This window comes from Candoia aspera, chromosome 3 (genome assembly GCF_035149785.1).
Source record: "Candoia aspera isolate rCanAsp1 chromosome 3, rCanAsp1.hap2, whole genome shotgun sequence".
Taxonomy (NCBI): Eukaryota; Metazoa; Chordata; class Lepidosauria; order Squamata; family Boidae; genus Candoia; species Candoia aspera.
The window spans coordinates 107,646,759-107,674,428 of NC_086155.1; the positions used below are offsets into that span (position 1 = coordinate 107,646,759).

Genomic DNA, 27,670 nt, shown 5'->3' on the forward strand with positions numbered 1-27,670 from the left:
GCTTCTGCTGGGATCGAACTCTGGTTGTGGGGAGAGTTTCGGTTGCAATACTGCTGTCTACCATTCTGCGCCATACACGACTTGTAGTACTTAGCTCTAAGTTATTAGGATAATCCAATTAATTTACATTTCTGTTACATTTTTTTTAGGCTTTTGGGGTATCTTCATGTTCCAGAATTAATTTGGAACTCTTAAATTCGTTTCTTTTTCAACTCAATTCTTTTTTTAAGAAGGAAATTTTGGCTTAAATTTTTATAACATCTCTTCTATCTGTATGCGGTACATAGTTAACAGTCACACGATTTTGTGATGGCTGTATTTCTAGAGACCAAAATTTGGAAATAATCCAATACAACTCTACATTTGCATATTGTTTTGAGCCACTGGATAGTTTGGTGGTTTATGCAACCTTGCAGGCTAGCCTTCATTCAGCAGGGTGCACCCTCTAACACAACTTTAAACATACTTTGCAGCTGTGGGATAGGGAGATAAATTGATTAGAGAGCTTTGCTCAAGTTTCGTGATGCAGTGCACTAAAGCTAATGCTAGCAAGCCAGGATTGAAGCAAAGTTTCATAATTAGTTTATATTTTGGGTTTTTTTTAGCAATTTCTTGAGACAGATTATATATTCCTTTCAGTTATCTGATTCACACATTGCTCACACACCATGGTAAGCCAAAGGAATTACTATTTAGAGCACTGATATCACCTCTGAGATTTTCATCTGATCTTTGCACATCAGAAATCTGTACAGCACCCTCAATACCCCCCAGCATGGCCAAATTGCACTGGATGTCTAGTCATGACCATCTGCATGTAGTTGAAGATCTTACATACATAAAGGCAACACAACAAAACTCACAAAATGTCAAGACTGCATCTGACCGTCCATATCGTTACATAGCGATAGTAACAGGACATGCTGTCTTTTGAATATGTAATTCTTGCACTTCAGATACACAAACATGGTAAAATTCAAGATTTTGTGATAATTCCATCGCAGTCACACACATCTGCCATTAGAATAAAAGGCAACACATTTCTCCCTTCAAAAAGATTTGTATAGTATAACAAAGGAGTGCCCTTGATTCTTTCAACAGTTCACTATTCCCACAAATACAGATAATCTGTCCACCAGTGACAGATTTAGTGTCTTTGCTGAATATGCTAAGAGCCCCCAAGAATGGATAATTTCAGTTAGTCCTGGCTTTGGCCTCTGTCAAAGGCCATGTAACCTGCACATGATATGGCTCAAGCTCTTGTGGGTCAACATAATCTGGAGCATTGCTCATCAAATCTCTTCCCTTGAAAGATTTAGGAAAAGCTATGACATCTCGAATACTTGAACCTCCAACTAGAAGGCAAATCAGTCTGTCAAGCCCTAAAAAAGAAATACAGAAGATATTAATAGTACTATAAAACAAGGTTTTAGAAAAAGGACGCTACAGCTGTCTCGAGCTGTAAAAGTGCATCAATATATTTCCATTGATAAAATATATTGTACATGTAAATGAGTATAAGGTTCGTTTCAGGAAAGGGCTGTGGGATGGGTACTTGCACATACAGAGACCAAAGGCTGGCTGAACCAGGGAGAATCCACGTTTGAATGGAATATAACCTTTTTGCAGGCTTGCCCAGTGGATGACTTTTTAGTGATCATGATGGGTAATGACTTTAATGAAATATATGATGAGTGCTCAGTTTAATAAGTACAAAAAGTCCATCCAAACACCAGTGCATGGAAATGCAACAGCATAGTGGGGTGGACTAAAAGGATGTGCCAAAGCCCAAGAAAAGATCAAAATTTGACTGATAAAAGTATCAAGAGTCAAGACATGAACGTCCACCATCAGGAACTGTCCCAGAACAGCTGGACCTAAATAATATTCCACGACAAGATTGATGAAAACCAGTTGGTCAAAGTCTAACACGTTTAGGTTATAAAATGGACAAAGAGTCTGTGAAGTGTGAAACAGCATGCTTGTAGAATGTAAGAGCTGCTTTATTCTATACACTTGCTACTTTACTCGCTGCTTTTTACCTGCTACTTCTCTCGCTACCTTTTCCATGCTGGGAACTTTTCTGAAATGAAGGAACTATAAGATAACTTTTGGTAACTCACTGATTATTAATTTAGATAACCTCTCTATTTATGTCAGTTGGAAAAACTGTTGGTTCTGAGTCTTCCTTTTATAAATATAGGAAGAATGAACACTTCAGACTAAAACAAACAAAAAATTTTACTTGGAAAAATGTGTGGCTTTTGATGCATTCAGGAAAAAATAAACCGACTTTTCTGATCCTTCTGTCTCACACTGGTGTCAGTGTACTACTATTTATTGATAGAATCTTGAGAGTTGGAAGGGACCATAAAAGTAATCTAGTCCAACTTCCTGTATGTGGCAAAATCCAAGTTAAAAAAACAAAAAAGATACTGACCTAGTGCAATTCCTCCATGTGGGGGTGCACCACACTCCAGAGCTTCCAGGAGGTGAAAAAGCAGCTCAGTGTCCTCCTAAGAATATAAGAAGATCAAACCAACTTTTTGTTCACAAAGTGGCTAAACAGGTACTTAGGAAAATCCGCAGGCAGGACCAGAATGCAACAGTAGCTTTCCTTTCATGTTCCCCTGCATATTCTTTTTTTCTTTTAAATAATTTTTATTAATTTTTTTAACAATAGTAAAAGGTAATACAAAATAAAATTAAGAGAAACCCTGCATATTCCTTCTGATACCAGTAATAAATAGCTATCACAATCAGCCATGGAGTTCATGGAAAACTGACTGGCTTTAAAATATATTTGAGAGGTAATATAACATTTGCTGATTTCAGATTAAATACACAAGACTATTTTAACACAGCTAAGGAAGGCAGGAATGAAACTTAAGGATAAATAATACTTATCTCTACTCAAGCTGCCATATAAATAATAATGGTTGGAGACGTTGTAGCAAATTAGTAGGGATGCACAAAATGCTTTGTTTCAAGATAATTTTGAGCACAACATTTCATGAAACAGGCTCCTTTGAGCATTTTGGAGGTGTTTTTGCTTGAAATAGGGTGTTCTCAAGTCAGAACTAGACCTCTGAAAACACTCCAGGAAGCTCTATTTTGGGTTCAAAATAGAAGTTTCACCATCAAGGGGAAACGTTTTGAGAAAAATTGTTTATATACCCCTATAGATCTTTGATTCATAGATACCTGGTACGTTCATTGATAACTGATTTCAATAAGATGCTACTGTAATCTGTCATTGAGATAACTGGTCAAACTAGTAAAGCCTTAATGAATAGTGTCATAAGAATTTTTTGGGCCTCAAGGCAAGCATCTCAGATGGGAACCTGCAATGGTGAGAGACCTTAGGTACTAAGTTCTCTCAACTGTGGCAGCTAAAAGGAAAGATGAAGGAGGGCCACAAAACTATTTGTCCACTGCTGCAGCTCTGGGGCTGAGTTCTGCAAGAGTCTCCCCTCATCTCCTTAGTCATTTCAAAGTTTCCCTTCCCCATCTGAGGAGAGGAAGAGTGATGGGTGACCCAGGAGTGGCAGCAGCTCCTCCCTCCATGATGCTTTTGCATTGTGGCTTCCAATGGGACCTCATACGTCTAATGGGACCTAAATAGTATTCTTCTCTCTCAAACATACATGTGTGTGTGAGTGCGCATGTATATACACACAAGACAGTGACAGAGAGAAAAAGGTCTATAAATGAATGACTTGGGTTGGGGAGAGCCTAGGGAGTCCTATGCCTGCAGGGAATGACCCTTGCTACTGCATGCATTGTCTGTCCACCCTGCCTTAGGCATGAAAGCCAGCTGGGTCACTTTGGGGCAGTCACTTTCTCTCAGCCCACAGGGTTGTTGTTGTGGGGAAAATAGGAGGCAGGAGCACTATGTCCATCTTTTACAACCCATCTTGTGTTGTACAAAATAAAGGCAGGAAGCAAATCTAATAATAAATAATTACCTTCAAAACTGTCTCAAGTATGAAACGCTGCTGCTTTGCATTGTGGATTCGAATAGAGCCACCTCCAATCTCACTACCATTCAATACCAGATCATAGTGCTGACCTCGAACCTGGTGAGCAAAGAAAAGGAGGACACAATGTAATGTTTGTATCTGCCAAAATCTTTGTGAAACAGCATATCCCACCCAATAGTGCTTTTGCAACGAATGGGAGCTACACATCTGAAGTTGACAGAAATAGAATGAACAAGGTAATTAGAAGTCAAGAAGCCCATAATGTGTGTAATCCTACAATGTCAGACATTTTTCTCCAGCTCTGACTTCGTAGTTACATCTTCAGATAAGGTAGACTTCTTGTCCTAAGATTAAATTGGTAATTATGTAAAATCCTGACAGCATGACAACTTGCACAGAAGCAATATACACATGCATTTGCCAAACTAACTCTCAAAAGCCACTCTCTCTTCCCTCTTCTCACCTTGTCCAATTCTTTTGTCTGCAGCATCCTGCTTTGTATATGAAAAAACATAAAGGCACCTGCCAAGAGATTCACCTGTCTGGGATCTGAGTAGAGGAGATGCTCGTCCAAGGGATGGGGAGCAGTGAAAGGATGATGAGCAGCTTCTAATTCTTTGGGATTTTCTTCTTTTGGGAGGAAAAGTGGGAATTCTACCACCCACAGGAAGTGAAAGGCAGAAGGGCCGCAAAGCGATAGACCTTTTGCTTCCAGAAGTTCAGCACTCCTCAAGCGTAGCTTTCCCAATGCAGAGCACTGAAAACAAATGAGAGAACAGAGGGGAGGAAAAGGTGAACAAGGTGCCGAGGGCTCAAAGAAAGATCCAACACTCTGCACCTCTAATTCCAAGCAGTGTATTATCAACTTGGAGTGGTCAGGACCAGTTCTTGATGTTTTTTGAATAATACTAATTGAAAATGCAGTGGTAATTAGGCATTATAAATTACTAGAAGGTAATTTACTCAAGGATGAATTAATGTTCAGTTTAAAAGAAGGAATTAACTTATCAGTGCAAACACCAAGTAGAGGTGCAACTGATTTCTTGGTCAAAATGAACCAGATTTTAATTTTTTATTTTTGCTGATGTCCAAATAAAGACTAAGGAGATCAATATTCTACTTACCACCCTTCCTTTTTGGCCAGCAGCCAGCAACACCACATCCTCCAAGTTGGCCTGAACTGTTCTGATGAGCTTTGTTTTTTGTTCTTCAGTAAGGAATTTTCCAAGTTGGGACTTCACATTGCCATCAGACTTCAAAATCAAGTATGATACATCCTACACAGGAGAGAAAAGCAGATAAATAGCTCACTTCTTGAAAAGAATCCAAATGAAACCAAAGGTGTGTCAGCTTTAACTTCTCTTCTTCAATATATGACAGCAATTTTCAGTTAACCAGTGAAACTAATTGAACCAAAAACAGCCTAGTTTACAATGAGAACGTTCGGGGGTGGGGGGAACCCACTACATCCACTGACAATAGCCTGACCATGAGGGACCATTATCTAGTGGTAGAAACACCTTCTCCATGGAGAAAGACCAGTATTTCCAGGTAGGGCTAGAAAAACTCAACTTGAACCTGGAAAGCTGCTGCCAGTTAGTGTTGAATTACTAAGGCAGACCAATAGTCTGAGTACAAGGCCACTTTCTATCCTTCTGTGAGAACAAGCAGTGATATAAGCATAGGGTTCAAGCATTCTAAGATTTCCCTAAGTGCAATAATGCTGCAGAAAAGACAGGCCAGCAAAGGGTGTTGGCTGATTTGATCTGGCTCCTTAAGGTAGCTGTGGAACCCAAGGAACCTTTACCTCTGTGCCATGCATTTCAGTTGTCCTCACCCCGCCTTTTTTTTTTGAACAGATAAAAAGAGCTCTGTATCATGCACAGCATTCCCCCACCCCATGCAAACGTTAACAGTGGCTCTGGCAGAATGCTTCCTTTATGCACTTTGGCTGCTTATTTTTGTTGCTAAGAAGTATACTTTCAGAAAGATTTAAACTCTTTCACTCCTAGTTTGGTATGAATTATGTTTGTTTGTTTGTACAACCTAAGAGGAAATATAAAGCAAACCTTAATGGATCAAACCAAAAGTCTATCTTGAAAGTGGCCAACTTTCTCCTTTTTTTCCAAATTAAAGTGAACTAATGTAAAAAACACTAGAAATGCTCCCAGTTCCAGCCTCCTCAACTGATATGGAATATGCAAATTCAAATTTTACATAGCCCAGGAGAAATTCCTGAAAGAAAATATTTCTTGGTTGTAACTATTTTTGCCATACCTGGTTAAATTGGGATTTTGCCAATTCCTTTAAGGACTCCAAATCTTTATTATGAAGATATTTCTAGAGAAAAAGATACATAGAGAAACACTAATAAATGGATTAAGTTTGTTATATTCTAACTGATACGCTATGCTTTTTGCCGGTTATTTTTTACATTAATTTTTTTGTTTCAGAATCAGGCTTATTTTAAGAATATTTTTCAGGTTATATTTTCAATTCTAGAGAGCAATCACGTACAACAAAAAGGAATTAATCACAACAGTAATATATATAGCGGAACTCACTGAACGACAAAAGACGAAAGTTTTAAAAATCCAAGGACAATAAACTTGTAACAAAATAAAATATTTTCTGGCAATTAAAAGTTTGATTTCTTTTTTTCTATCATTCTTAACAATACAATTAAAGACAGTCTCTAAATTTCTACTAAGACTATACTAATAAACATAGATAAAACAGTAATTTTCAGATTTGATTCTCACTAACTAGCAATCAATATGAGATAAAAAGGAAACAATTTTGATTCACTCTAATCTTGTAAATTTTAATCATTATGTCAGCGCCTCTATAATTACAAATATGGGATTGACATTAAATGCCACAGTAAGGAAAACACATTTTCCAGGCTCCTAACTGGAACATCAGCTGGCAAAGTCATCCTTTCACAAGTAGTCGCCTGCCTGCCACTCCTCCACATTTGGCACTCTTGCAAATAAATGTGTGAACCAGTAGGGCAATAGTGAATAGAGGTGAATTTAAATTATGGATATCTAAATTCAACCCTATGTTTCACTGAGTGACTCTAATTTAATCACTATTTCTCACTTTCAATCTACTTCACAGGTTGTTGTAAATGATTTCATATTGAAAGAACTGTGCATATAATGACAAGTGCACAGAATGTAAGCATTCTTAATAAACCAAGGATGAAAGGCTGAACTTGAATTTACTAGTTTTGGTATTCGTGGCTGTAGATCAAAATTTGGAAATATGCTCGCACTCACTTTTGTGTGTATACCTGTAGGTATTCTCAGAGATAACCCTGCACCTGTCCCAGTATTCAGAGAAGAGAGAATTTGATCTGACTGCCAGTAATGTTCATTCCACTGGTGGATGGATACAACTATATACAACTCTGTGAGTTTCCAGATTCCTAGTTTGTACTTCAGGAATGGGATTGTGTGGAAGAAGTGGGAAAGAAAAAGCACCCATGGAAAAAAAAGATGCAGCTTCTCCTGGGCTTCTTCCCACATCCCCTTTTCACACCAGAAATCTACATTTTGCAAAATTATCTCCATTATTTCAATCCATAGATAGGATGAAAAATTAAATATTTTTTTCTTTTATTTACTTCTTTCTACAAGGACATCTATCTCACACAGCACTATTCTTCCCATTCACATAACTGTACACTGATTCTGCTAAATCTCTGTAAGCTTGCTTTATTTTATGAAGTATTATTTTAACTTCACGATATAAACCAATATATTTGTTTAATCCAGGGTTTCTCAACCAGGATTCTGTGGAACCCTAGGGTTCCACAAGAGTTCATTGGGGGTTCCCTGGGAGATCACGATTTATTTAAAAATTATTTCAGATTCGGGCAACTTCACATTAAAAAGGTAAGTTTCATTCTTTATTTTTAGTTTAAGAACACTGTTAATGCATATATACAGGCCTACACATGAAACAAATATAATAATTTTGTAACTTCTGGCCTATATTTGAGCCCAAATGTGCAGGGGTTCCCTGAGGCCTGAAAAATATTTCAAGGGTTCCTCCAGGTTCAAGGCTGGTTTAATGTATTCTTATTTTTAAGAAATAGATCTTATTGAAACCAAATAGATTTCCCCTGAAAAGAGAAAATATTGCTTTTTCAATCATCTACTTGTATGTAAGTAAAAGAGGGAACATATTTGTAGGGCTCGTCATAGAAATAGCAACTTGATAAATGACAGCATCCAAGATAAAGGACATTTCCCCTCACAAAATAGCCTCACTCACCGCTCCCTGGGGAATGCAGATGGCTCTCACTGTGGCGTGGGGCTCATTGAGAGAGTTCTGCAAGAAGCCAACATCCACATTCCTGAGAATGTGACCAATATCAACAATCTGACATTGAAAGAAAAGATAAATATTGTAACCATGAAGACAGGAATATGACTGAAAAAGGAGGGGAAAAGCTGTTTCCAATGCAACCGGAAAAGGGCTTAATCTGACCAACTGACTTATCCTAGCATAGCCTTACATCCTACAGATCTTCTCATCAGGTGCTGAATTTGGCCCAAGACTCTACACTGGGAGAGGCCTTACAAGTTTTCAGCTGCCACTACAACCCCTTGTGAATGGAAACAGAGGCTTTGGGCTGAATTTTACATCATGGCTTGTGTTAGTCTACGGCAGACAAAATGGTGCTTTAAATTCAGAGAAGGAAGGAGGGGAGACTACCCCTCCCTCCCATTTTAACAAAATCAGCCTGCACCAGAAGAAACTTTTGAGGTATCTTAAAAAGAACAGTTGTGATTGACACGCAAGCTTTTGCAAGTCAGTACTGTCTATTGAATGTGGCAACTGTGTAACACAGTAAGAACTACCAAAACTACTGTTTTTAAACACAGCAGAGATCTTCATATTTTCTTGGCTCATTCCCACAAATTAACAGCCAAAATGCATTATAATTTGATAAAATATATGCACTGTTTATCAGTCATCCCAAAGTATGTTCCAGAATAGATTTGCTGGAACAGATTTGCTGTTATTTAAACAATAAATTCAAGGAAATGAGGTAGAGCAATCCTGGGATCCGGCCAGCCCTAGCATGACTATCTCTGATCATTGCCTCCTTACCTCACCCTCCTCACCTCATTCTATTACAGGAAGTTGGAAGGGTTAAAAGGATAACAAGTGGAAATAGTTTTTGGATTGAGTAGGACTGAGGTTTGATGTGAAGCTTTCTGGCTTGCTAAAGTAAAATTCAACTGGCATAATAAATATCCTTAGGAGTTTTTAGAAACTCCTTTAGGTCCTTGAGATCAAGGGATATATGGGAAAAGTAACCCAGTATTATAAAGCTAAATCACCTAATCCCACAACTAGTCCCACAATTAGAATGCAATATGTGATTTTCTGAAAGAGAATGTGTCATGTGGAACCACATTTAGTTCTCCCATATCACAAAATTCTACACAGATCTACATAAGACTGCTAAGAAAAGCCAAGAGGAGATTTTGAGACAGTATTAAAAATAGGTGGTTGCTATTCTGCTCTCTTCGTTTCCCATCTATACATCTCAGTGAGACTGTGGCGTTTCTGAAGAAACCTGTTAAAAGATGGGTAGAGGTAAATGAGCTTGATCCACAAAAGCTATATTTGGCTAGAGTTTTCTGTTTGTAATTTGTGTTTCAAGTTATAATCATTAGAACTCTATACCTCTTCTCTTCTAATTTGTTATATGTTGCCTAGAGGGATTATTGTCTTAGGCAATCTAAAAATCCTTTAAATGGTTTTAAAGGGGAAAATAGTTTGGCAACATCATTTTTCACCAGATACATTGAAAAATTCTTTGAATTATACAGATGGCTTCTTCGCATACAAATTGTTATATGAGAATTCTCCATTCAGCTTGTCATTCCAAGCCCATACAGACATCTCATCTGTTTAAATCCATGGGCTGGTTTCCATGGTCCCTATCCTGGTAACTCAGCAGCATGGCAATCTTAAATCAGAGTTGCAGCCAGACAACATTTGTGCAGATGTACCATTTGAGCAACCTGGTATCTCTGCTTTGTGGTTGTGAACCTGGTCACTACAGCTGTTTAAATCCTTTTGGGGTTGCTATAATTGGGCAAATTTCAGCAATTCTGTGTGCAATTCCTGCAAAAGACAAGAATTCAACTCAGTATTCTTCAATCACTGTCTGGCAATAAAGCCAGTGAAAGCCCTAAGGTCTTTGTGTGTTCTGTGAGAGCCAGCATTTAGAACTGGGCCATCAAAGGATTGAGAAATATGGACCCAACAAATTAGCGTAAATTCAATATGCAAATTACAGAGGATTTGACCCACTCAGTATCCCACTGGCAGCATCCACTCTTGGCAAAACAGGGATTTCTCAAAATATCAGATCCATTACAGCAACAGACCTTCAATACAGCGTGGGGGTGGGGGTGGGGGTGGAGCCAAGCAATTGGGTAATTTGGGTAAATGAACATGCCTTCATTCCAAACCGAGTGTCAGGTTTATCAGTCCCATAAGTGGATAGCGCTTCATCATAGGTGATTGAAGGGAAGGGTACTTCAATGAGGCCCTTGTCCTCAGGCCAGGAATACTGCAGCATGCCCTCAATTAAAGCACGAATTCCACCTTGGTCCACAAATGACATCTCAATATCTATCTTTAGGGAAAAAATAAACAGGATTTTTTTTAAAAAACAAGGCATAGTAAATATCACCATTATTTTTCTATTTAACATTTTTGCAAAAGATATATTTCTTTAAAAATGCATTTTACTGGAAGGGCTACAATTCCGGAGAAAAGGCCTTCTTTCAAAGTATAGGTTTACAGTACCCATTTCAGTGAAATACAGTACTTGCACATCCTCAGATTTTGGAGCTCTATGTTATCTTCATGGCTTTTCAGTTTAATTCCTTTGCACATTCACTTCTCACTTCTCTGTCCCTTCTATTCAATTTTCAGAGAATTAACTATGCTAACTTGTTGCAGGAAAAAAGCCATGTTTTTATGGCATCTTAGATGCTAGTATATTTATTATAAAATAAGGTATACTGCAGATGATGTTATTAGATGAAATGAACTGTATTCCACACAAAATAGTCCTAGCAATTCTGCAAGTGTGGAAATAGTAGTTTTAAAATACACAGACAGAACATTCTTGTGCAGCTCTTGTGCAGCTCTTTGATAGCCATCTTCCTATCAACCCACATTTATAAAAAAAATTACTGACATCCATAGATTTTTTAAATTAGATTTTGAGTGCTCTTGGTGGACATTTGGATGCACTTTACTTTTCAGTCCCTAGTAATTTACTAATACATACATACACACCATAGATAAAGACAGATTTAATTGTACACAGGTCACAAAGGTGGGATGTAAATCCAATAAACAAGCACATACATACTGTATAGCACATGCTATTTTGGTGAATCTGGCATTCCATTTGCAAAGATGGTTGCTACAACAATGATGCAATTCCCTTACAAAATTGTTGCAGTACTAGACTACACAAATGAAGGCATGCGTTAACTGTAATGCTAGAACAGAAGTTATCTCCTGACAGGTTGAGCAAACGGCATTTCTTTGTTTTCCATCTGTACCACTACCTATGCTTAACTATTATTTGCTGGGCATACAGTATAATAAAGCTGAATCACAGAACAGTATTTTGGTCAGCACTGCAAGTAACAACACTGAGATGACAAGTCTTCAGTTCTACTTATTTATTTCTTCAAGGCTGTTAATAAGAAGAGGTGTAGAGTGAAGCATTCATGAATTCTTTTGCCAAAAGAAACTAAGTTTGCAACTGGCATTTGACACATTGTAATAGTTCTTGGCCTTCCCTTAAACCAGCCAAAGTAGTTTTGGGATAGAGGACATTCCTGATTCCCAAACTATAGGGAGTCAAGTCTCTCAGCAATTAGACAGGTCATGTTTCCATGCACAGAATGAATGGACAACCTGCAGCTCTCAAAGCTCTTTCTCTGGCCCCTAGATCATCTAACTGCCCCACCAAGTTTCAGTATTTGAGAAGACACACATAAAACTGCTTCTAAAGCTAAAGTTACCCCAATTAAACAAACAAAAACCTACCTACCCCCAAATCAGGAAAAAGAAAATAGCACCTCTGCTCATATGTATGACATGGTCCCAGTCACTTTGTATTATTATCTTACCTACTCAGATTTTTGTCTTTCAAAGCCAACTTCTAAAAGGTTTGTCACCCCTTTGGTTACAGGAAAGAACAATGCCCAAAGCTTTTTTATGTTTTTTAATCTTGCTCCAAACAAAAGCAAATTACCTGAGTGAATTCAGGCTGTCTGTCTGGCTTTGAACCTTCATCTCGGTAACAGCGGGCAACTTGGAAATACCTGCCATTAGAAAATAACATTCTGGTTGCAGAGGATCTAACTATCTCAACAGCACGATCTCCAAAAACGGGGGTTGGAAAGAAAACATTTCTGAAAATTTGGCTATAATCGGAATTTAAAACAGAAGAAACATTTATTTCCATATTTAGAAATTGGTGCAAAATTATGGGCACAGAAAAGAAGCTGTGTGGAAAACTGCAAAGAAAAAGAAGTAGTTTATATGCTTGATATACTGAAAGACCTTGTGCTCAGTTTTGTACACTTTGGGTTGGCTATGAGCTGACAAGACATTCCCTGCACAGTCAGAAGAGACTTTGCCCCACTGCTGAAGCCGGCATTTTTTCACACATATTTCTTTCTGTCAGTAATTGTAAAACACCCCAGCTGGTGAGACTCTGGATAGTGCACAACAAAACAAAAAGAAAATATAACTATAATGAATTAATCATTCATACACAAGATGAGCACGCATAATCAGCTTGGGGCAAAAGCGTAAGTGTTTTTAACACTGATACAAAATGCTAGCATGACAGGGGCTAAATTTATCTCCAGGGGAAATATGTTCTAAATTATGGGATCACTACAAAAGAAGGCCTGCTTTCTAGCCTATACCTCACATATTTTCTGTGGGGGAATTCTCAGCAGGCCCTCTCAAGCTGTTTAGAACAAATGGGCAGATTCAATTTTGGTCAGGTGTTGCTTGATATATCCTGGTGCCACCAGGATGTAAGATTCTAAAGGTGGTAACCAGCATTGTGAACTGGGCTTGCAAGCCCACCAATGATCTGGCCCCTGACTACAGCTTCCACCTGCCATGTAAGCAAGGGCCATGAATCCAGGAGCACCCCCAAATCACAAAACAATTCCTTTAGGGAGAGCACAACCCCATCTACAGTAATTACTGGGAAAAATATTAATGGATTCCCAGATGTTTATTTACAAATTATAACTCCATTTTAGTAGGATTTGATCTTGTTTTGCCTCTTCCAAACCATGACAGCCTGATTCAGACCTTCTATAGTGATTCTGGCTCAGTCCAAAGTGGAAATGCATAAATGGCTATCATCAGTGTGCTGATGTCACTCTCTCCAAACTGGATGATCTCTCCTAGTGGTTTCATACTGGTATTAAATAACATGGGGGAGAAAACCTTGGCTTGTGGAAACCTACACTGGAGCAACCAAGGGAATGAATGCTGCCCGCCCCATGACTACTGATTGGAACCACTCATTCAAGTAGCAACAGAACCACCATAAAATGGTGCCAACTCCCAATGCTTGTGTATTTTATAAACGCCATGATTCAGCAACTTAATCTGGTCCTCCACCTCCTAGGTGAGGAGATGATAGTCATAGATTGCATGGAACAGAAAATATTTGTGAGAAGATTTCAAGCATGTGAGTCTTCTAAGCAGACACAGAGATTTACTGCTAGACAGCATCATTCTTAGTAAGGAACCTGATCAATTGGCAAGTAATCAGTTTGGGTGACAAGCTATAACCCAAATTTTATCCATTATCCCCTCAACACAAACTGCAGATCAGAGTTTTAGTGCTACCTAAAACATTCTTGTTGCTGGTGGGGCCCCAAGTAACTAACCTGTCCAGACCTCCTACCATCAGGAGCTGCTTAAACTGCTGAGGGCTCTGAGGAAGTGAGTAGAACTTTCCAGCCTCCCGGGAAGGCACCACAAATTCTTTTGCACCCTGGTATTAAAAGGAGGTTGTAATTTAAAGCTGGAATTACATTGCCTTTAGCTGTAAAAAAAAATGAGGAAACTTCTAGTGTCAGTATTACAAAACATTTATTCCAGCCAAACTTCTCTTGAAAATTTCAACCCCCTCTCCATAGCATTTAATCAGGAAATGGAAGCTCATTAATGCACCATTGCCCAAAATATATCCCCTGCACTATACTTCATGCACGATCATTTACATGCTCATGCAAGCTTCTAATCCGTTCTCAAGTAACTGCTTTGCTTCTCAAATTAATAAGAGTTCCTGAAGCATACTAAGTAATGGTGAGAAGACTTAGGCTCCTGCTTTTCAACAAATATATATTTCAATTGCAAATACAGCAGGCTTTTATAACTGGCAATGAGTCTTTAGTTGCTCCTCTCCCCTATAAATCTCAAGTAAGGAAGGATTTTTTAAAGGACTTCTTAATCTTATCTTTTCAAAATACTTAAACCTATCCATGAATAAAAAAGATGATGGCGCTTTCTGTGTTCCAGCTGTTATTTGGCAAGTTTCAGTCCTTGCAGCTTTTCAGAAACTAGGGAATTAATCAAGTTTCTGTTTCAGAAAAAGATGCTTAGCAGTATTTATGTTAACAACTCTCTCCATCACATAATTTCATAACAAAACTAGCCACGTCAACCAAAATTTCCAAAGTTGTCCAGATTCAATTAATCTCTAAGTTACCTTCAGCGCAGAGGGAATTAGCCACTGTCAATCTAAACTTTATCAAACAATAGTCTGACCATGACAACCCCATCCAATTTTAGGTCATAAGCCTCCTACCCAAAATGCATTGGGCCAGAGAAACCCTTGCAGTAACTATGGCAGCTATAAAGTTCTGAGCTGGTGAACTCAATATGAATACCAAAGCCTCTCAGGACACCACATATCTCCCACACACCCTCCACCACATCCAAGACATAATTATGAGTAATTTTAAGGGCTGAGTTAGTCACTCTTCATTTTAGATGTCTGGGCTACATGATGTAATTGCTTTCTGGTTCAAAAAGATACTTGATACAATATTTTTATAAGACAATATATTATAGAAAAGATGTCTTTACATACTTACTCCTGGTGTTTTTTTGAATAGTGTTGGTGTTTCTACATCCACAAAACCTAAAATAAGATTTGATATATTTTGTCAGCAGCATAGTAAATAAAAGGGAAAAAGAAGGAGTTAACTGCTAAAAATCCTGTTTCTCTAACCGTAATGATTACAGAGATATTCTCGCATTCTCATCACCATCTGGGATCTCAGCCGGAGATTATACTGCATCTGGGTACTTCTTAAGTCCAAATAACGATACTGCATTCGCAGTGCTTCAGTTTTCTGAGCAGAGGAGGAAGAGATTGTTATTTTAAAAAGAAAAGTCACAAATTATACCTCCCATAACCAAGATGAAGTACAAAATATTGTGTTACCTGCTAAGTTAAAAAAAGCAATCTAGGATGACATTATGGGAAACCATTATTCTTTACTCACTTCTTCCAGCTCTCAACTTGGTCTGTCATCAAATATACTCCTCATGACTGGAACAAGTTCACTACAAAGTTCATCACACTCTGACTCGTCACAAAAATGCATGAGCACTTTTTTAAAGGCTCAGAGTTCAAGAAGTTAGTATATCAAGAACTTAAACCCTTGCATCATAATTTTTGAAATGTGGCAAATTTCATCCCTTCCAGATTAAGAAAAATAAAAAACGTTACACCCATTTAGATTAGACCCAAACCAAAACACACATGTCGTTTGGATATTTTGGTCTGCATACAGATGACATGGGGCTATTTTGTTCTAGATACGAACAGAAATTTAGTTTATCAGGAAGGAAGTGGTCCAGGAAGAGGGGTTAGAATAAGAAAAAGCCAGTGACACAGAAGTTGAGGGAAGGCACTGGGAAGACTGGTGGGGCTAGCCACTGAGTCTGTTCCTTACTCCTTAGACAATCACAGCAAGGAGCAAGTACACTGGTGGCAAAGATTGAGGGGACTGGGCAGCTGGCTGGCAGGATACCTCATACTGGGAACCCGTTGCTTACTGCTAAGATCTTCACAGTTCTGTTGACAGCTAAGGAAAGAAGACTCTGGGAACACCCAGGGGGCAAGTGGACCAATGGGATATGCCTCACTAAGAACTTGGCAGCAACTGAGAGGACAGAGGGAAGAGAAGGTGCTGGGAAGTCCGAGGGAGGGAGGAGGGGCTGGCAGGATATACCATGCTGGGAACTGCTGAGGGGAGGAGGGCCATGCAAGCCTGACCTGACCACCCCAAAAATAACTCTGGAGTCTACCTGGTTTTTATTTCAGCTGAAACCCAGAACAACCCATACCTTCTGGGTTTTGTTTCTGCCGAACAACAGTTGGCTTTGCAGAACTTCCAGAATGCAATGGTTTGTTCTAGGTTTGAAACAAAATATACTGTATATATTTCCATTTTGTGTGCACCCCTATTCTTTTCTCTAGAGTGGACATAAGAAGGGTTAAAAAAGAAAAGGCATGCGAGAATTCCAAAGGTATGCTGTCCAAAGCAGCCCATTAGGCCATCTTCACAAAATCTCAAACAGTCCACTAAATAGAAATAAGAAAGGTATATCTACCTTGGAGAAATCTTTTATTTCAAATGGTAGTTTCTTACAGTAGTTCAGAACCTCTGCAGTTTCTGCTTTTACTTCAATATCTCCAGTTTGCATCCTCTAAACAGAATGAAAGAGATCACTTTAATTAAAAAAATAGTAACAGTTCTACCTATTTAAAAACTGAAATACTTTGGCCACATAATGAGAAGACAGGACACCCTGGAGAAGATGCTGATGCTAGGGAGAGTGGAAGGCAAAAGGAAGAGGGGCCGACCAAGGGCAAGATGGATGGATGATATTCTAGAGGTGACGGACTCGTCCCTGGGGGAGCTGGGGGTGTTGACGACCGACAGGAAGCTCTGGCGTGGGCTGGTCCATGAAGTCACGAAGAGTCGGAAGCGACTAAACGAATAAACAACAAACTACCTATTTATTGTGCATAATGAATATTCCATTCATTATGTTTTCAACCAGATGGTGTGGGGGTAGTAAGATAATTTGGCCTGGCAAAATGCAGAACCTTATTTCCACTGCCCCTTCACAAACCTGGAGCTTGAGAGGCCAGGACATGGCTTGCTTTGGGCTTCATAGAGCAGGAGCTTCTGAAGTCCAAGTCGACATCTGCCTACCCGCTTCAACAAACAGGTTGGTGGGGCAGGCAAGAGCAGGCTTGGGCAAAGGAAGAAGCATGGCCTTCCTGGCTTGTCTCTGCATAGCTAATTATCATTATTATCTTCACAGTATTGTCCGTACTTATGATACTTTGCAGAGTGCAACGAAACAGGTCTCTGCCCCGAGGAGCTTACTGTCAGTTTACAGGCCAGGCACAACTATAAATCTTCATCCTTCCAAAACTTCAATCCTACATTCAAGAACTAGACAACAACAGTAACTTCAATGACTCAGTGCTGTTAAACAAGTTGCTTTACTGCAGACAAGAAAGAACCCATACACACACACATACACACACAATCTGCCTGCTGCAAAGCACAGGAATCAACCCATCTGGGAACTGAGGGTGCATGGAAAGAAAAGAGTGGGATTTGAGGATGGATGTGAAGGGAGCATGAAAGGGGATACTGTGCAGGTGTACTGCCTGGCAATTCCAAGCACAGAAGACATTGAGGCAGAAACGGTGGAGTCCTTTGAGAAAGCAAGGGCTTTTAGACAGTGCTGAGCTAAAGAAAGAAAGATCCCTCCAAACTTTAAAGCTGCCAAGAGAACAAGGATCACTCTGCAGCTACCATTATAACTACAGCTGCAGTACAGAAGCAGACAGTTGTTCACCGTATTGTGCTCTCTGGACTCCAAGACATGAAGTTCCATGGCAAAAGAAAATGTGAAAATCTACTCTCAGCTTTTAGGAGACCACTTCTGGTAGCCTGATGCAATAAACTGCATCAGGGTCCAGGAGGCGGGCCTTCTCTGCAGTGGCACCCGCCCTCTGGAACATTCTGCCCCTGGAGGTGAGGCAGGCCCCTTTGCTCCCGGCCTTCCGGAAGAAGTTGAAAACCGCGTTCTGCCGCCTTGCTTGGGGTGGGAGGGGCGCCAGTTCATCTTGGAAGTGGCTAGTATCTTAGATCTCTCCCCAATAAATAAGATCTGCACTGCTCGGATTTTATATTTTATATCTATTTTATCTTTTTATTGATCTATTTATATTGTAATTTATATGTTTTAATTTTGATCTTATTGTAAACCGCCCAGAGTCCCCTTTTCGGGAGAGATGGGCGGTGATAGAAATTTGAAAAACAAACAAACAAACAAACAAATAAATAGCACTCACTTCAAAGCAGAGGGCTCCTCCTTAAAATACTTACAGGGTTTGCCTGTCCAGGTGGCCGGGGAATAACCATCCCAGTCACTTGCACAACAGACTCCACTGGAGCATCAGAAAAGAGCTTCCGCAAATTGGAAGTGGCCTGCAGTGCAACAAGCAAATCAGAATATGCATAATTCAAGAATGCCTGCAATACAGATTTAAAATGCATTACCCTTGGAGGTTATCAGCCAACTTCAATCTGGCAGTTAAATCTTCTTTCTTGTTAAAGTGTTTATTGAGAGAACCAAAGCAGTGCGGTGGTTGAGGTGTCAGACTAGAAGCAGAGAGACCCAGGTTCAAGTCTACCCCTAGCTGTAGAAGCCAATTCTTTCAACCCAAATTATCTCACTGGGTTGTTGGTGGGAGAAATAAAAGGAGTGCTATGCATGCTGTCATAAGCTCCCAAATTAAAGGTGAGGTAGAAATCAAATAAATAAGGCAGTTTGTTTTTTGTCTGAAATATTAATTCCAACTTTCCTATCAGAACAAATCCTATCTAGTCAAAAATTCTTTACAAAAATATTCTATCAAGTAGCTGTTTGTAGGAATACTACTGAAATGCTAATGTGGAAACTATGTTCTTTTCATTCTAGATGCATGTTCAGGTGGAGAAAGATATTTCAGATATGCTTTGGACCACTCTGCTTTACTTCCTTGTAGATTATAAGGTTGAATTAAAAAAAAATAATGTGAAAAACTCTAAGCTCTGTGTGTATGTGTATGGATTTCTAAAATATTTTCTGTTACAATATTCTATACCTTAGCATTTAAATGGACTTAGATGAGAGTTGAAAAAAATACTTTCAATCCATTGTTCTAATATTAAATTGTTATTTTTAAAAAACCTCCATGATCTACTTGACACAGATCATACCCTCTGGCAGGTAGATTTTTCACTTAAGTCTTAAGATGTTATGTTCATGTTCACTTACATGCTCAATACCATAAATCTTTGGTAGGGGGGGAGTGTGCTTTGAAAAGTCCATACTCTTTTCTAAATAATAAAATTTCTTTCAAGAGTCTGTCTTAATTTAATTTCATTGTAAACTTTTAAGAATAGGCTTACTTAAATGAATTACTGTATATATGAACTGTCCTTAAAGAGCAAAATAAAATTCCAATAACTCTTATGTTTTATACAAAGCTATTTTCCATTTTCTCCAAATATCTGATCAAACAGAATAGCCAAATACACCAAAATAGAAATACCCAGGATAATGGACTTCATCAACCTCTGCCTTACAACCTACTTTCAGTTTGATGGAGAAATATACCAACAGGTCAAAGGAACACCCATGGGATCACCGATTTCAGGACTTAGCTAAAAGTCCTGAAATCGGATAAGAGATTATATAAGAGATTGTAATGCAACGTCTGGAAAGGATAGCACTCCCACCCATACAACCCAAACTATGGATCCGTTATGTAGATGACACTTTTGTCATAATACAAAAGAAACAACTGGAAGAAGCCCACAAAACCATCAATAACATCTTTAATGGAATAAAATTCACAAGGGAGGAAGAAAACAACAACTCACTACCATTCCTGGACATCCTCATCAGTAGAGGAAATGATGGTAAGTTAGAAACACAAGTCTACAGGAAAGCTACCCACACCAATCAAGCGCTCCACTACCAAAGTAACAATCCAACCTCCCACAAGAGAAGCTGTGTAAGAACATTATTCAGACGAGGACTTACACACTGCAGCAACCCAGAACACCAGAAAAAAGAAAAAGATCATCTGTATAGCATCTTCCAACAAAATGGATACCCGCTCAACTTTATCAAAAAGTGCCTCACCACCAAACCTACTATAACCCAACCAATGGAAACTATGAAAAGGATAACACTGCCATACATCAGAAACATCTCAGAAACCACCAACAGACTGTTACAACCACATGGCATCACTGTAGCACACAAACCAACTAAAACTCTTCAAAACATATTAAGCAACCCAAAAGACCCAATAGCCCAAGAAGAAAAAACAGGAGTTATTTATAACACACAATGCAAAGACTATAACAGCCACTATGTAGGACAGACAGGCAGAAGACTAGCAGAGGCATCCACAAACACCCACTAGCAGTCAGAAGACACAATGAGAACTCCTTAATCTCACAACACATGGACAGACTCAACCATACTTTCAACTGGGAAACTGTGAGCATCCTAAACCAAGCCAAATCCAAAAACGCCAGAGAATTCCTGGAAGCCCGGCACTCAAACAAAGCAGCCATCAACAGACACACAGAGGTAAACAACATTTACATACCATTCAAAAGAGACAATAGAAAAGCCAAAAGACCAGTACACTCCCTTGCCAGCAATCAACACCCAGATATGCAAAGACTAACACTAGGATTATCACCAGATGAACCATCAAACAGCACAATACACCCTAATCAAGGAACTATTAACTCAGGCAATCAACCAAGCAGCAAACAACAGCCCAATCAAAGAACTCCCAAGGAGAGAACAACACCCCCACCAACACAAGCAGGGCAAGCCACAGTATATAAACTGAGAGCAAGGCCCACTCCCTCTTTGTACTGAAGATGTTGCCTAGTCTGGCAATGAAACGTCTGCAAGAAAAAAACAAGGCTCAGAGAGCACCAAGGACTCCACAAACAGAATATAGCATCCTGCTCCTCTTTTATATTTGCCTAAAGAAAAATTAATCTGCTAAAATTTACATATCTTTATAAAGGAAAGGATATTCACTAAATTAAAATTATTAGATATTACACATTTTGTATCAGCAAATTAAGTTTGAGTTTATAAAACTACCTCTGATTACCTTACAAGCTAAGAACCTGAGCAAGCAGCTATTAAAATGAAAAAGTCACAGGTAATGCAGGAAGTCTCCTCCTTAGTATTCCAAATCAGTGTGGCTGAAACATTAAAAGTAGTCCTCAACTTACGAGGGCAACTGGGACTGGAATTTCTGACACTAAGTGATGCAGTTGTAAAGCACAACCACATTGCTTAGTGACAACAATCCCTGCAGTCCCAGTTGCTGTCGTTAACTGAATCCCATGGTTGATAGATGAGGCAACTTCCTGACGGCTTCCCGCAACCAAGTCAGTGGGGAAGCCGGCAGGAAGTTGCAAGTCCCAGGCGACTTGTAAGCAGGCTGGCTGGCAGGCAGGCAGGCAAGTGGCTGCTGCTGGGTGAGGGAGAGTGTGAGGGGGTGCACAAGGGTGATGTCCTAACAGTCAGGAATCACGCTGAGATGAGGAGTAGGTCTCTAGTGTTTATTACTGCTACATAAGACAGAATCCTAACAAACTGAAGAAGCGTGGGAAAAACCCAGACAGATAAACCCCAAAGGTTAAGGCGGGTCTGATCTGTGGCTCTTTGAATGGCTGCTTAGTTCCTCAGTACTACCCATGCATTTTCCCCCCTGGATAGAGGCCCCCTCCTGCTCGCCATCAGTACTCATGACAGGTGGCATGGCAACAGTCAGGGAGGGTGCATGGGAGGGAGGTGCAGCAACAGTTGGGGAGGGTGTGCGAGGGAGGCATGACAAGGGTCAGGGAGGGAGGGCACATGAAGGAGTGAGGGGGCATGTAATGGTGCAAGGGAGGTGTGATGAGGCTCAGGGAGGGTGCAGGGTGGGGGAGACTTACCTCAGCAATTTTCTGGGGAAGCTGGCAGGGAAGGTTGCAAATAGCAATCACGGGATCATGGGGCGCTGCCACCAGTTGTAAGTGCAAGCCAGTTACCAAGTACCCAGATTGTGATCAGGTGACCGTGGGAGTGCTGGGATGGCCGGAACTCTGAGGACCGGTCGTAACCACCATTTGTTCAGCACCGTTGTAACTTTGAACGGTTGCTGAACGAATGGTTGTTAGTTGAGGACTGTATATTTGTTTTGATACAATGCTCACTGGCTTCCTAGCAGAAGGAAGCTACAAAAGCAGCTTTCAATAGTACTTACCTCATCTTGGGGTATGAGTATCTGGGTAAGTCCCTGGAAATCTCTCAAAACCACAAACTGTGCGTGTCTAATGATGGGAGATACAGATGTGCAGACGTGTTAGTAACACTTCAGATTAAACCCCTGCACCCTAACCCTCCCAGGTAAACCAGACAGGAAACACGACCAGATGAGCAACTTCTACTTTATTGTTAGGCTACATTAACAGAATCTTGCAAGTCTGGAAGTACAAATCTCCCGCCGTCGGGAGATTTGTACCACCTGCCAAGTTAGGGCAGATCATTACCTAGGCAGCATCTGCCCCCACCCCCTTCCAAGGTCATTCTCACATTCCATTACATCACCAGTCTCTGACATTGACTGGGAGGAATTTTTCCCACTCCTCCATGCAGAATTTTTTCAGCTGCATGATCTTTGAGGGGTTTCTTGCATGCACAACCCATTTCAAATCAACCCACAGTATCTTGATGGGATTACAAAAAGTAAACAGTATATGATATTTGCTATATTAGATATTTTTTATCTATCAATATTGTTGAAATGAGGATCAAATATTTGTTTGTTGAAATAGTCAAAAATGTCAATGAGGTGTACTTACTTTTTCACATGACTGTACATGCTATCATATTTTTTCCTTTTGAATTATGTGCTACTTCTTAATGTACTTTACTGCTTTTAATGTTTTAAATAAATTTGGCAAATTAAAAATACTACTGTTAAATATATAAACCATGTACATGAGGGTTTTTCTGCTTTAGCTTCCCATTGATATTATGTGGCTCTCAGGAAGTATAGTAGAAGACAACCCAGGATCAGGGTCAAAAGACACTTTAGGTCTCCAGTCTGGAAAGAACAGGTGGAGGAAACCAACTTTCTTTCTTGACACATTGATCATTCAGCAGTATAATCTGAACACTGTAGACAAAATAAGGTATGCTGCATCATTAATATAGAATTCAGTGCCAAGTGATATAGATGCATAGCTACAGACAAGTCAGCCTTAAAGGAAGATTAAAATGATGGACAGCTTTATTAATCAGACTCTTTGTCACAGTAGCTGCCACATACTTCTGAACATTTTTTTTTTAAAGAAAAAGGAGAACTGCTGCTTTCCATCCTGGTTGTGAGTTTCTTAGAGGCATCTGATTACAGATAGTCCTTGACTTATGACAGCAATTGGGACCAGAATTCTGGTCGCTAAGTGATGCGATCGTAAAGTGCGACTGCATCGCTTAGCGACAGCAATCCCTCCAATCCTGGTTGCTGTTGTTAACTTAAAGTCAGTGGGGAAGCCGGCAGGAAGTTGCAGGTCCCAGGCCCACAGGCAGATTAAGTGGCTTCTGCCAGATGGGAGAGGGAGCAAGGGGGCGCATGGTGGTGCAGGGGAGGGTGTGTGAGAGATGCCACATGGGTTGGCAAGGGTGTGCCAGGTGCGTCTCAGGTTGGGGAGGGTGCAAGGGGGCGCAGGAGAAGCGCAATGTGGATTAGGGAGGATGCATGAGAGGCGTGACACAGGTTGGTGCTTGAGAGGCACGGATTGGGGAGGGTGCGAGGGGCACAGTGCCAGTTGGGGGTATGAGAGGCACAGGTCAGGGAGCGTGTGCAAGAGGTGCAGTGTGGGTTGGGTGCTCAAGAGGTGTGGTGTGGGTTAGGAAGGGTGTGCAAGAGGTGTGGGTCGGGGAGGGTGTGTGGGTGGCTGGTGCAGCGCAAGCACAGAGGGGCTGTGGGAGGGTGCAAGGTTGGGGGAGACTTACTCCAGAGACCTGCGACTTTCCCTGCCAGCTTCCCCACTGATTTTCTGGGGAAGCCAGCAGGGAAGGTTGCAAAAGGCAATCGTGATTGTGGGATGCTTGGCAACCTGTCATAAGTGTGAATGGTTTGTCAAGCATCCAGACTGCAATCCTGTGACCGCAGGGGTGCTGGGACTGCCGGAACTCCAAGGACTGGTTGTAACTACCCTTCATTCAGCACTGTCGTAATTTGGAACATTGTTGACCGAATGGTTGTAGGTCAAGGACTACCTGTATGTCTTCTGTGGGAAACAGAAACAGGATGCTAGACTATGTTTGTGTATCCCAGAGCCTGATGTAGTAAAGCAACACTACTTATGCAGACCAATTAGTTTAAACTTTTCTTTAGTATCAGCAATATAACCATTCCAAGTCATTTTATTTTCTATTTACCTCTTATATTGAATCCATCCACATAGGGTGACCTCTTGACCTATATGAGCTGATCGCAGCTCCCCACAAGTTTTGGTTCGGGCAACAAAGCTATTGACATCTTGGAATAAAAATTTGTTAATTTGTAATATGTGTAAAAGTTCAACAAAAATTTTCATCAGTTCAACAAAAATTATTAGGACAAATAATATGGGTGTCAGTTATAAATAAGCATGTCATTAAAGCTTAATTGAACAGATTGAAATCATAATCAGATATTAAAAAGCCACCTCTACAGCAAATGATATATTTGATCTGTACTCCCCCTCCATTTCATACTACGGGTAGTCCTTGCTTACCAATGGTAATTGGGACCAGGAACTCCATCACTAAGCAACATGGTCATAAGGCGCAATGTCACATGACTGTGCTGACTTAACGACAGCAGTTCTGCAGGCCAGATGCCATTGTTAGGTGAACCCTGTGGAGTTGTTGCGTCCCATGGTCACGTGATTGCCATTTGCAACCTCCTGCTGGCTTCCCCATTAACTTGTTCATCAGAAGCTGGCAGTGAAGGTCGCAAATTGCAATCATATGACCATGGGACGCCGCAACATCGTAACTGTGAGCTGGTTGCCAAGTGAATTGCAATCCAAATTGCGATCACGTGACTATGGGGATGCTGCAACAGCTGCAACTACAAGGACTTGTCCTAAGTCCCCCTCATCCAGTGCTGTCATAACTTCAAATGGTTGCTGAACGAGTGGATGTTAAAAGAGGACAACCTGTAATATGATTTTATTATAACTTCATTTAAAGTTTTTGGAATTTATTTTCACTAACTTGTTTTACAACTTGATGTCTTTGTCTATCTATAAAAACGACAATGGATTCTATAGCAGCATAACAACTAATAGATCCTTCAGTTATATGACATGGTCAGCAACATAGATAGATGTATTGTTGCACATCTTGAGAAGCAGTAAATCATTTTGAGTTTTCCTCAAGATGAGAACAAGTAATATAAGAGACAATAATAGGAATATTAGAAATATTGTTTAAATTAATGCAGAAATCCAATCAAATAAGAAAGTTAGGCATCCTTTGAGCTGAATTTAATAGCTGGTAAAATCATGGATGTATAAGCTGGAGTCCAAGATTACGTTGCTAACATCCAGTGGATAATGGAAAAAACAAAGGAGTTCCAAAAAGTAGTATATGTTTGCATTGTTGATTATATTAAGTGTAACTCAAAACACTTTGCAGATAGCCCTTAAAACATGGGTGTATCGGGCCACTTCCTCTGCTTATGGAGGAATTTGTATAATGACTAGGAAGCAACAATTAGAATATGGAAGAACTGTATGTTTCAAAATTGAGAAAAACATGCATGAGGCTTGTAAACTGCCACTTTATTTAACTAATATGCAGAAAATATCAAGAGAAATGAGGACTAGAAGAAATAGAAATTGGAATTAAAAGTGGTGGGAGAAACATCAACAACCTCAGGTATACTTATGATGCCACCTTGACGGCTGGAAATGAGGAAGATTTAAGGTACCTCTTGCTGAGGTGAAAGAAGAGAGTCCAAAAGCCAGCCTACTGCTCAATATTAAAACAACCACCACCATCTAATATTATGTCAAAAAGCAGAGTTAAGCCAGTGGAAATAGGTGGAGAAAGGATGGAAGTAGTAACACAATTTATCTTCCTATACTCAGAAATTCACAGGGATGGTGACTGTACCTATGAAATAAAGAGAGTCTGTCTGGAAGAAGGACTATGACAAATCTAATCAAAATGTTAAAGCACTGAGACATCACAGTGAAATGAAGGAAAACATCAAGGCCATGCTTTTCCCAGTTATAATATATAGCTGTGAAAGCTGTATTATCAGAAAGTCTGAATAAAATAAAGTGACGCTTTTGAATTATTGTGCTGGAGAAAATGGTTTTGAGTATTATTTTGCAAGAAGACAAAAATAACCAGTAAAATCAGAAGTTTCATTACTAGAAGTTCCAATAATGAAACTAAAGCTTAAATATTGTGGATGCATAACACACAAGCAAGAGTACCTGGATGCTTGAAAAAATGGAAGGCAATTGAAAAAGAGAGCAAAAGAAGACAAGGGGCCTAGATACTATTGCTAATGGCACAAAGCTTACAAAATTTCAAAGAACAGTTACTGCCAGAAAATTCTGGTGAAATGATCCATCAAGTCACAAAGAATCAGAAGTTACTGAACAGCAACAAACTTCATAAACGTAAGGATGTAGTTTTCACAGCAAGAACGAAGAAGTGGTTGGCCACTGCCCTCTCCTGAGATTTATTTATTACTCCCCAATCTAGCTAAAGGCTTAAAAATTACTTCCCAGGACCGACCCTGCTTAGGTTTTCCAAAATCGGCCAAGGTCAGTTAGGGGTCGCCACCTGGTGTATTAGGATCGATCTGTGATTGAAAACACATCCAAATAAGTAACATAATTCCAGGAACAGCAGCCATTATTATCTATTTAGGAAGCAAGCGACACCCCTAGGCTTCGTTCAGACCAGTCTGAAATTAACAAGCGACTTGCTATTAGCCAGGAAAACGTCATCCATACATCCGACCTTCCGCCTGCTCTTTCCCTTACTACTACCCCTACATGTTACAGACCTGGGAGGGTCGCATCCGTTTTGAACGACGCCAATCTGCAAGAAATGAACCTGCTCCACGGCTTGGCTCTTCCTTCGGGAAGTAACAACTTTAAGGGACGGTAAAGGACATGTAGCCGACGCATGGTCGTGGCCAGTAAATCGAAACGCCGGCCACTGTAAGACAAAAAAACCCCCCTAAACTAAACTTCAGCCTCGAAATCGTGCTTCAGTACGCCCGTCTCAGCCCCAGCGATACTCCCACTGGACGCGGCTCCTCCGTCATACGAACTGACCCTTCGCAGCCACCGCAGCCGCTTCAGCGGCAAACGTTACTTCGGGCACGAGGCATTACTGGGTTCGACGCCCGAATCAAATATGGCAGCGGCAAATCAGAAAACCGTTCTCGCGCTGCAAAC

The 27,670-nt window shown here is 40.1% G+C and overlaps 1 protein-coding gene across 1 annotated transcript; it reads right to left on the bottom strand.

Moving 5' to 3' along the window:
- Positions 1 to 706: 706 nt before the first annotated feature.
- DARS2 (aspartyl-tRNA synthetase 2, mitochondrial) lies at positions 707 to 27,526 on the bottom strand. The gene is made up of 17 exons (XM_063298511.1): positions 27,274 to 27,526; positions 24,639 to 24,738; positions 22,456 to 22,522; positions 18,506 to 18,607; positions 16,707 to 16,802; positions 15,316 to 15,439; positions 15,179 to 15,225; positions 13,967 to 14,073; positions 12,298 to 12,367; positions 10,474 to 10,653; positions 8,268 to 8,375; positions 6,261 to 6,323; positions 5,108 to 5,260; positions 4,522 to 4,740; positions 3,969 to 4,079; positions 2,441 to 2,516; positions 707 to 1,382 (listed from the first exon to the last, which is right to left on the bottom strand). The coding sequence occupies exons 1-17, from the start codon at positions 27,395 to 27,397 to the stop codon at positions 1,195 to 1,197; spliced, it is 1,935 nt and encodes a 644-aa protein (XP_063154581.1). The 5' UTR covers positions 27,398 to 27,526; the 3' UTR covers positions 707 to 1,194.
- Positions 27,527 to 27,670: the final 144 nt, after the last annotated feature.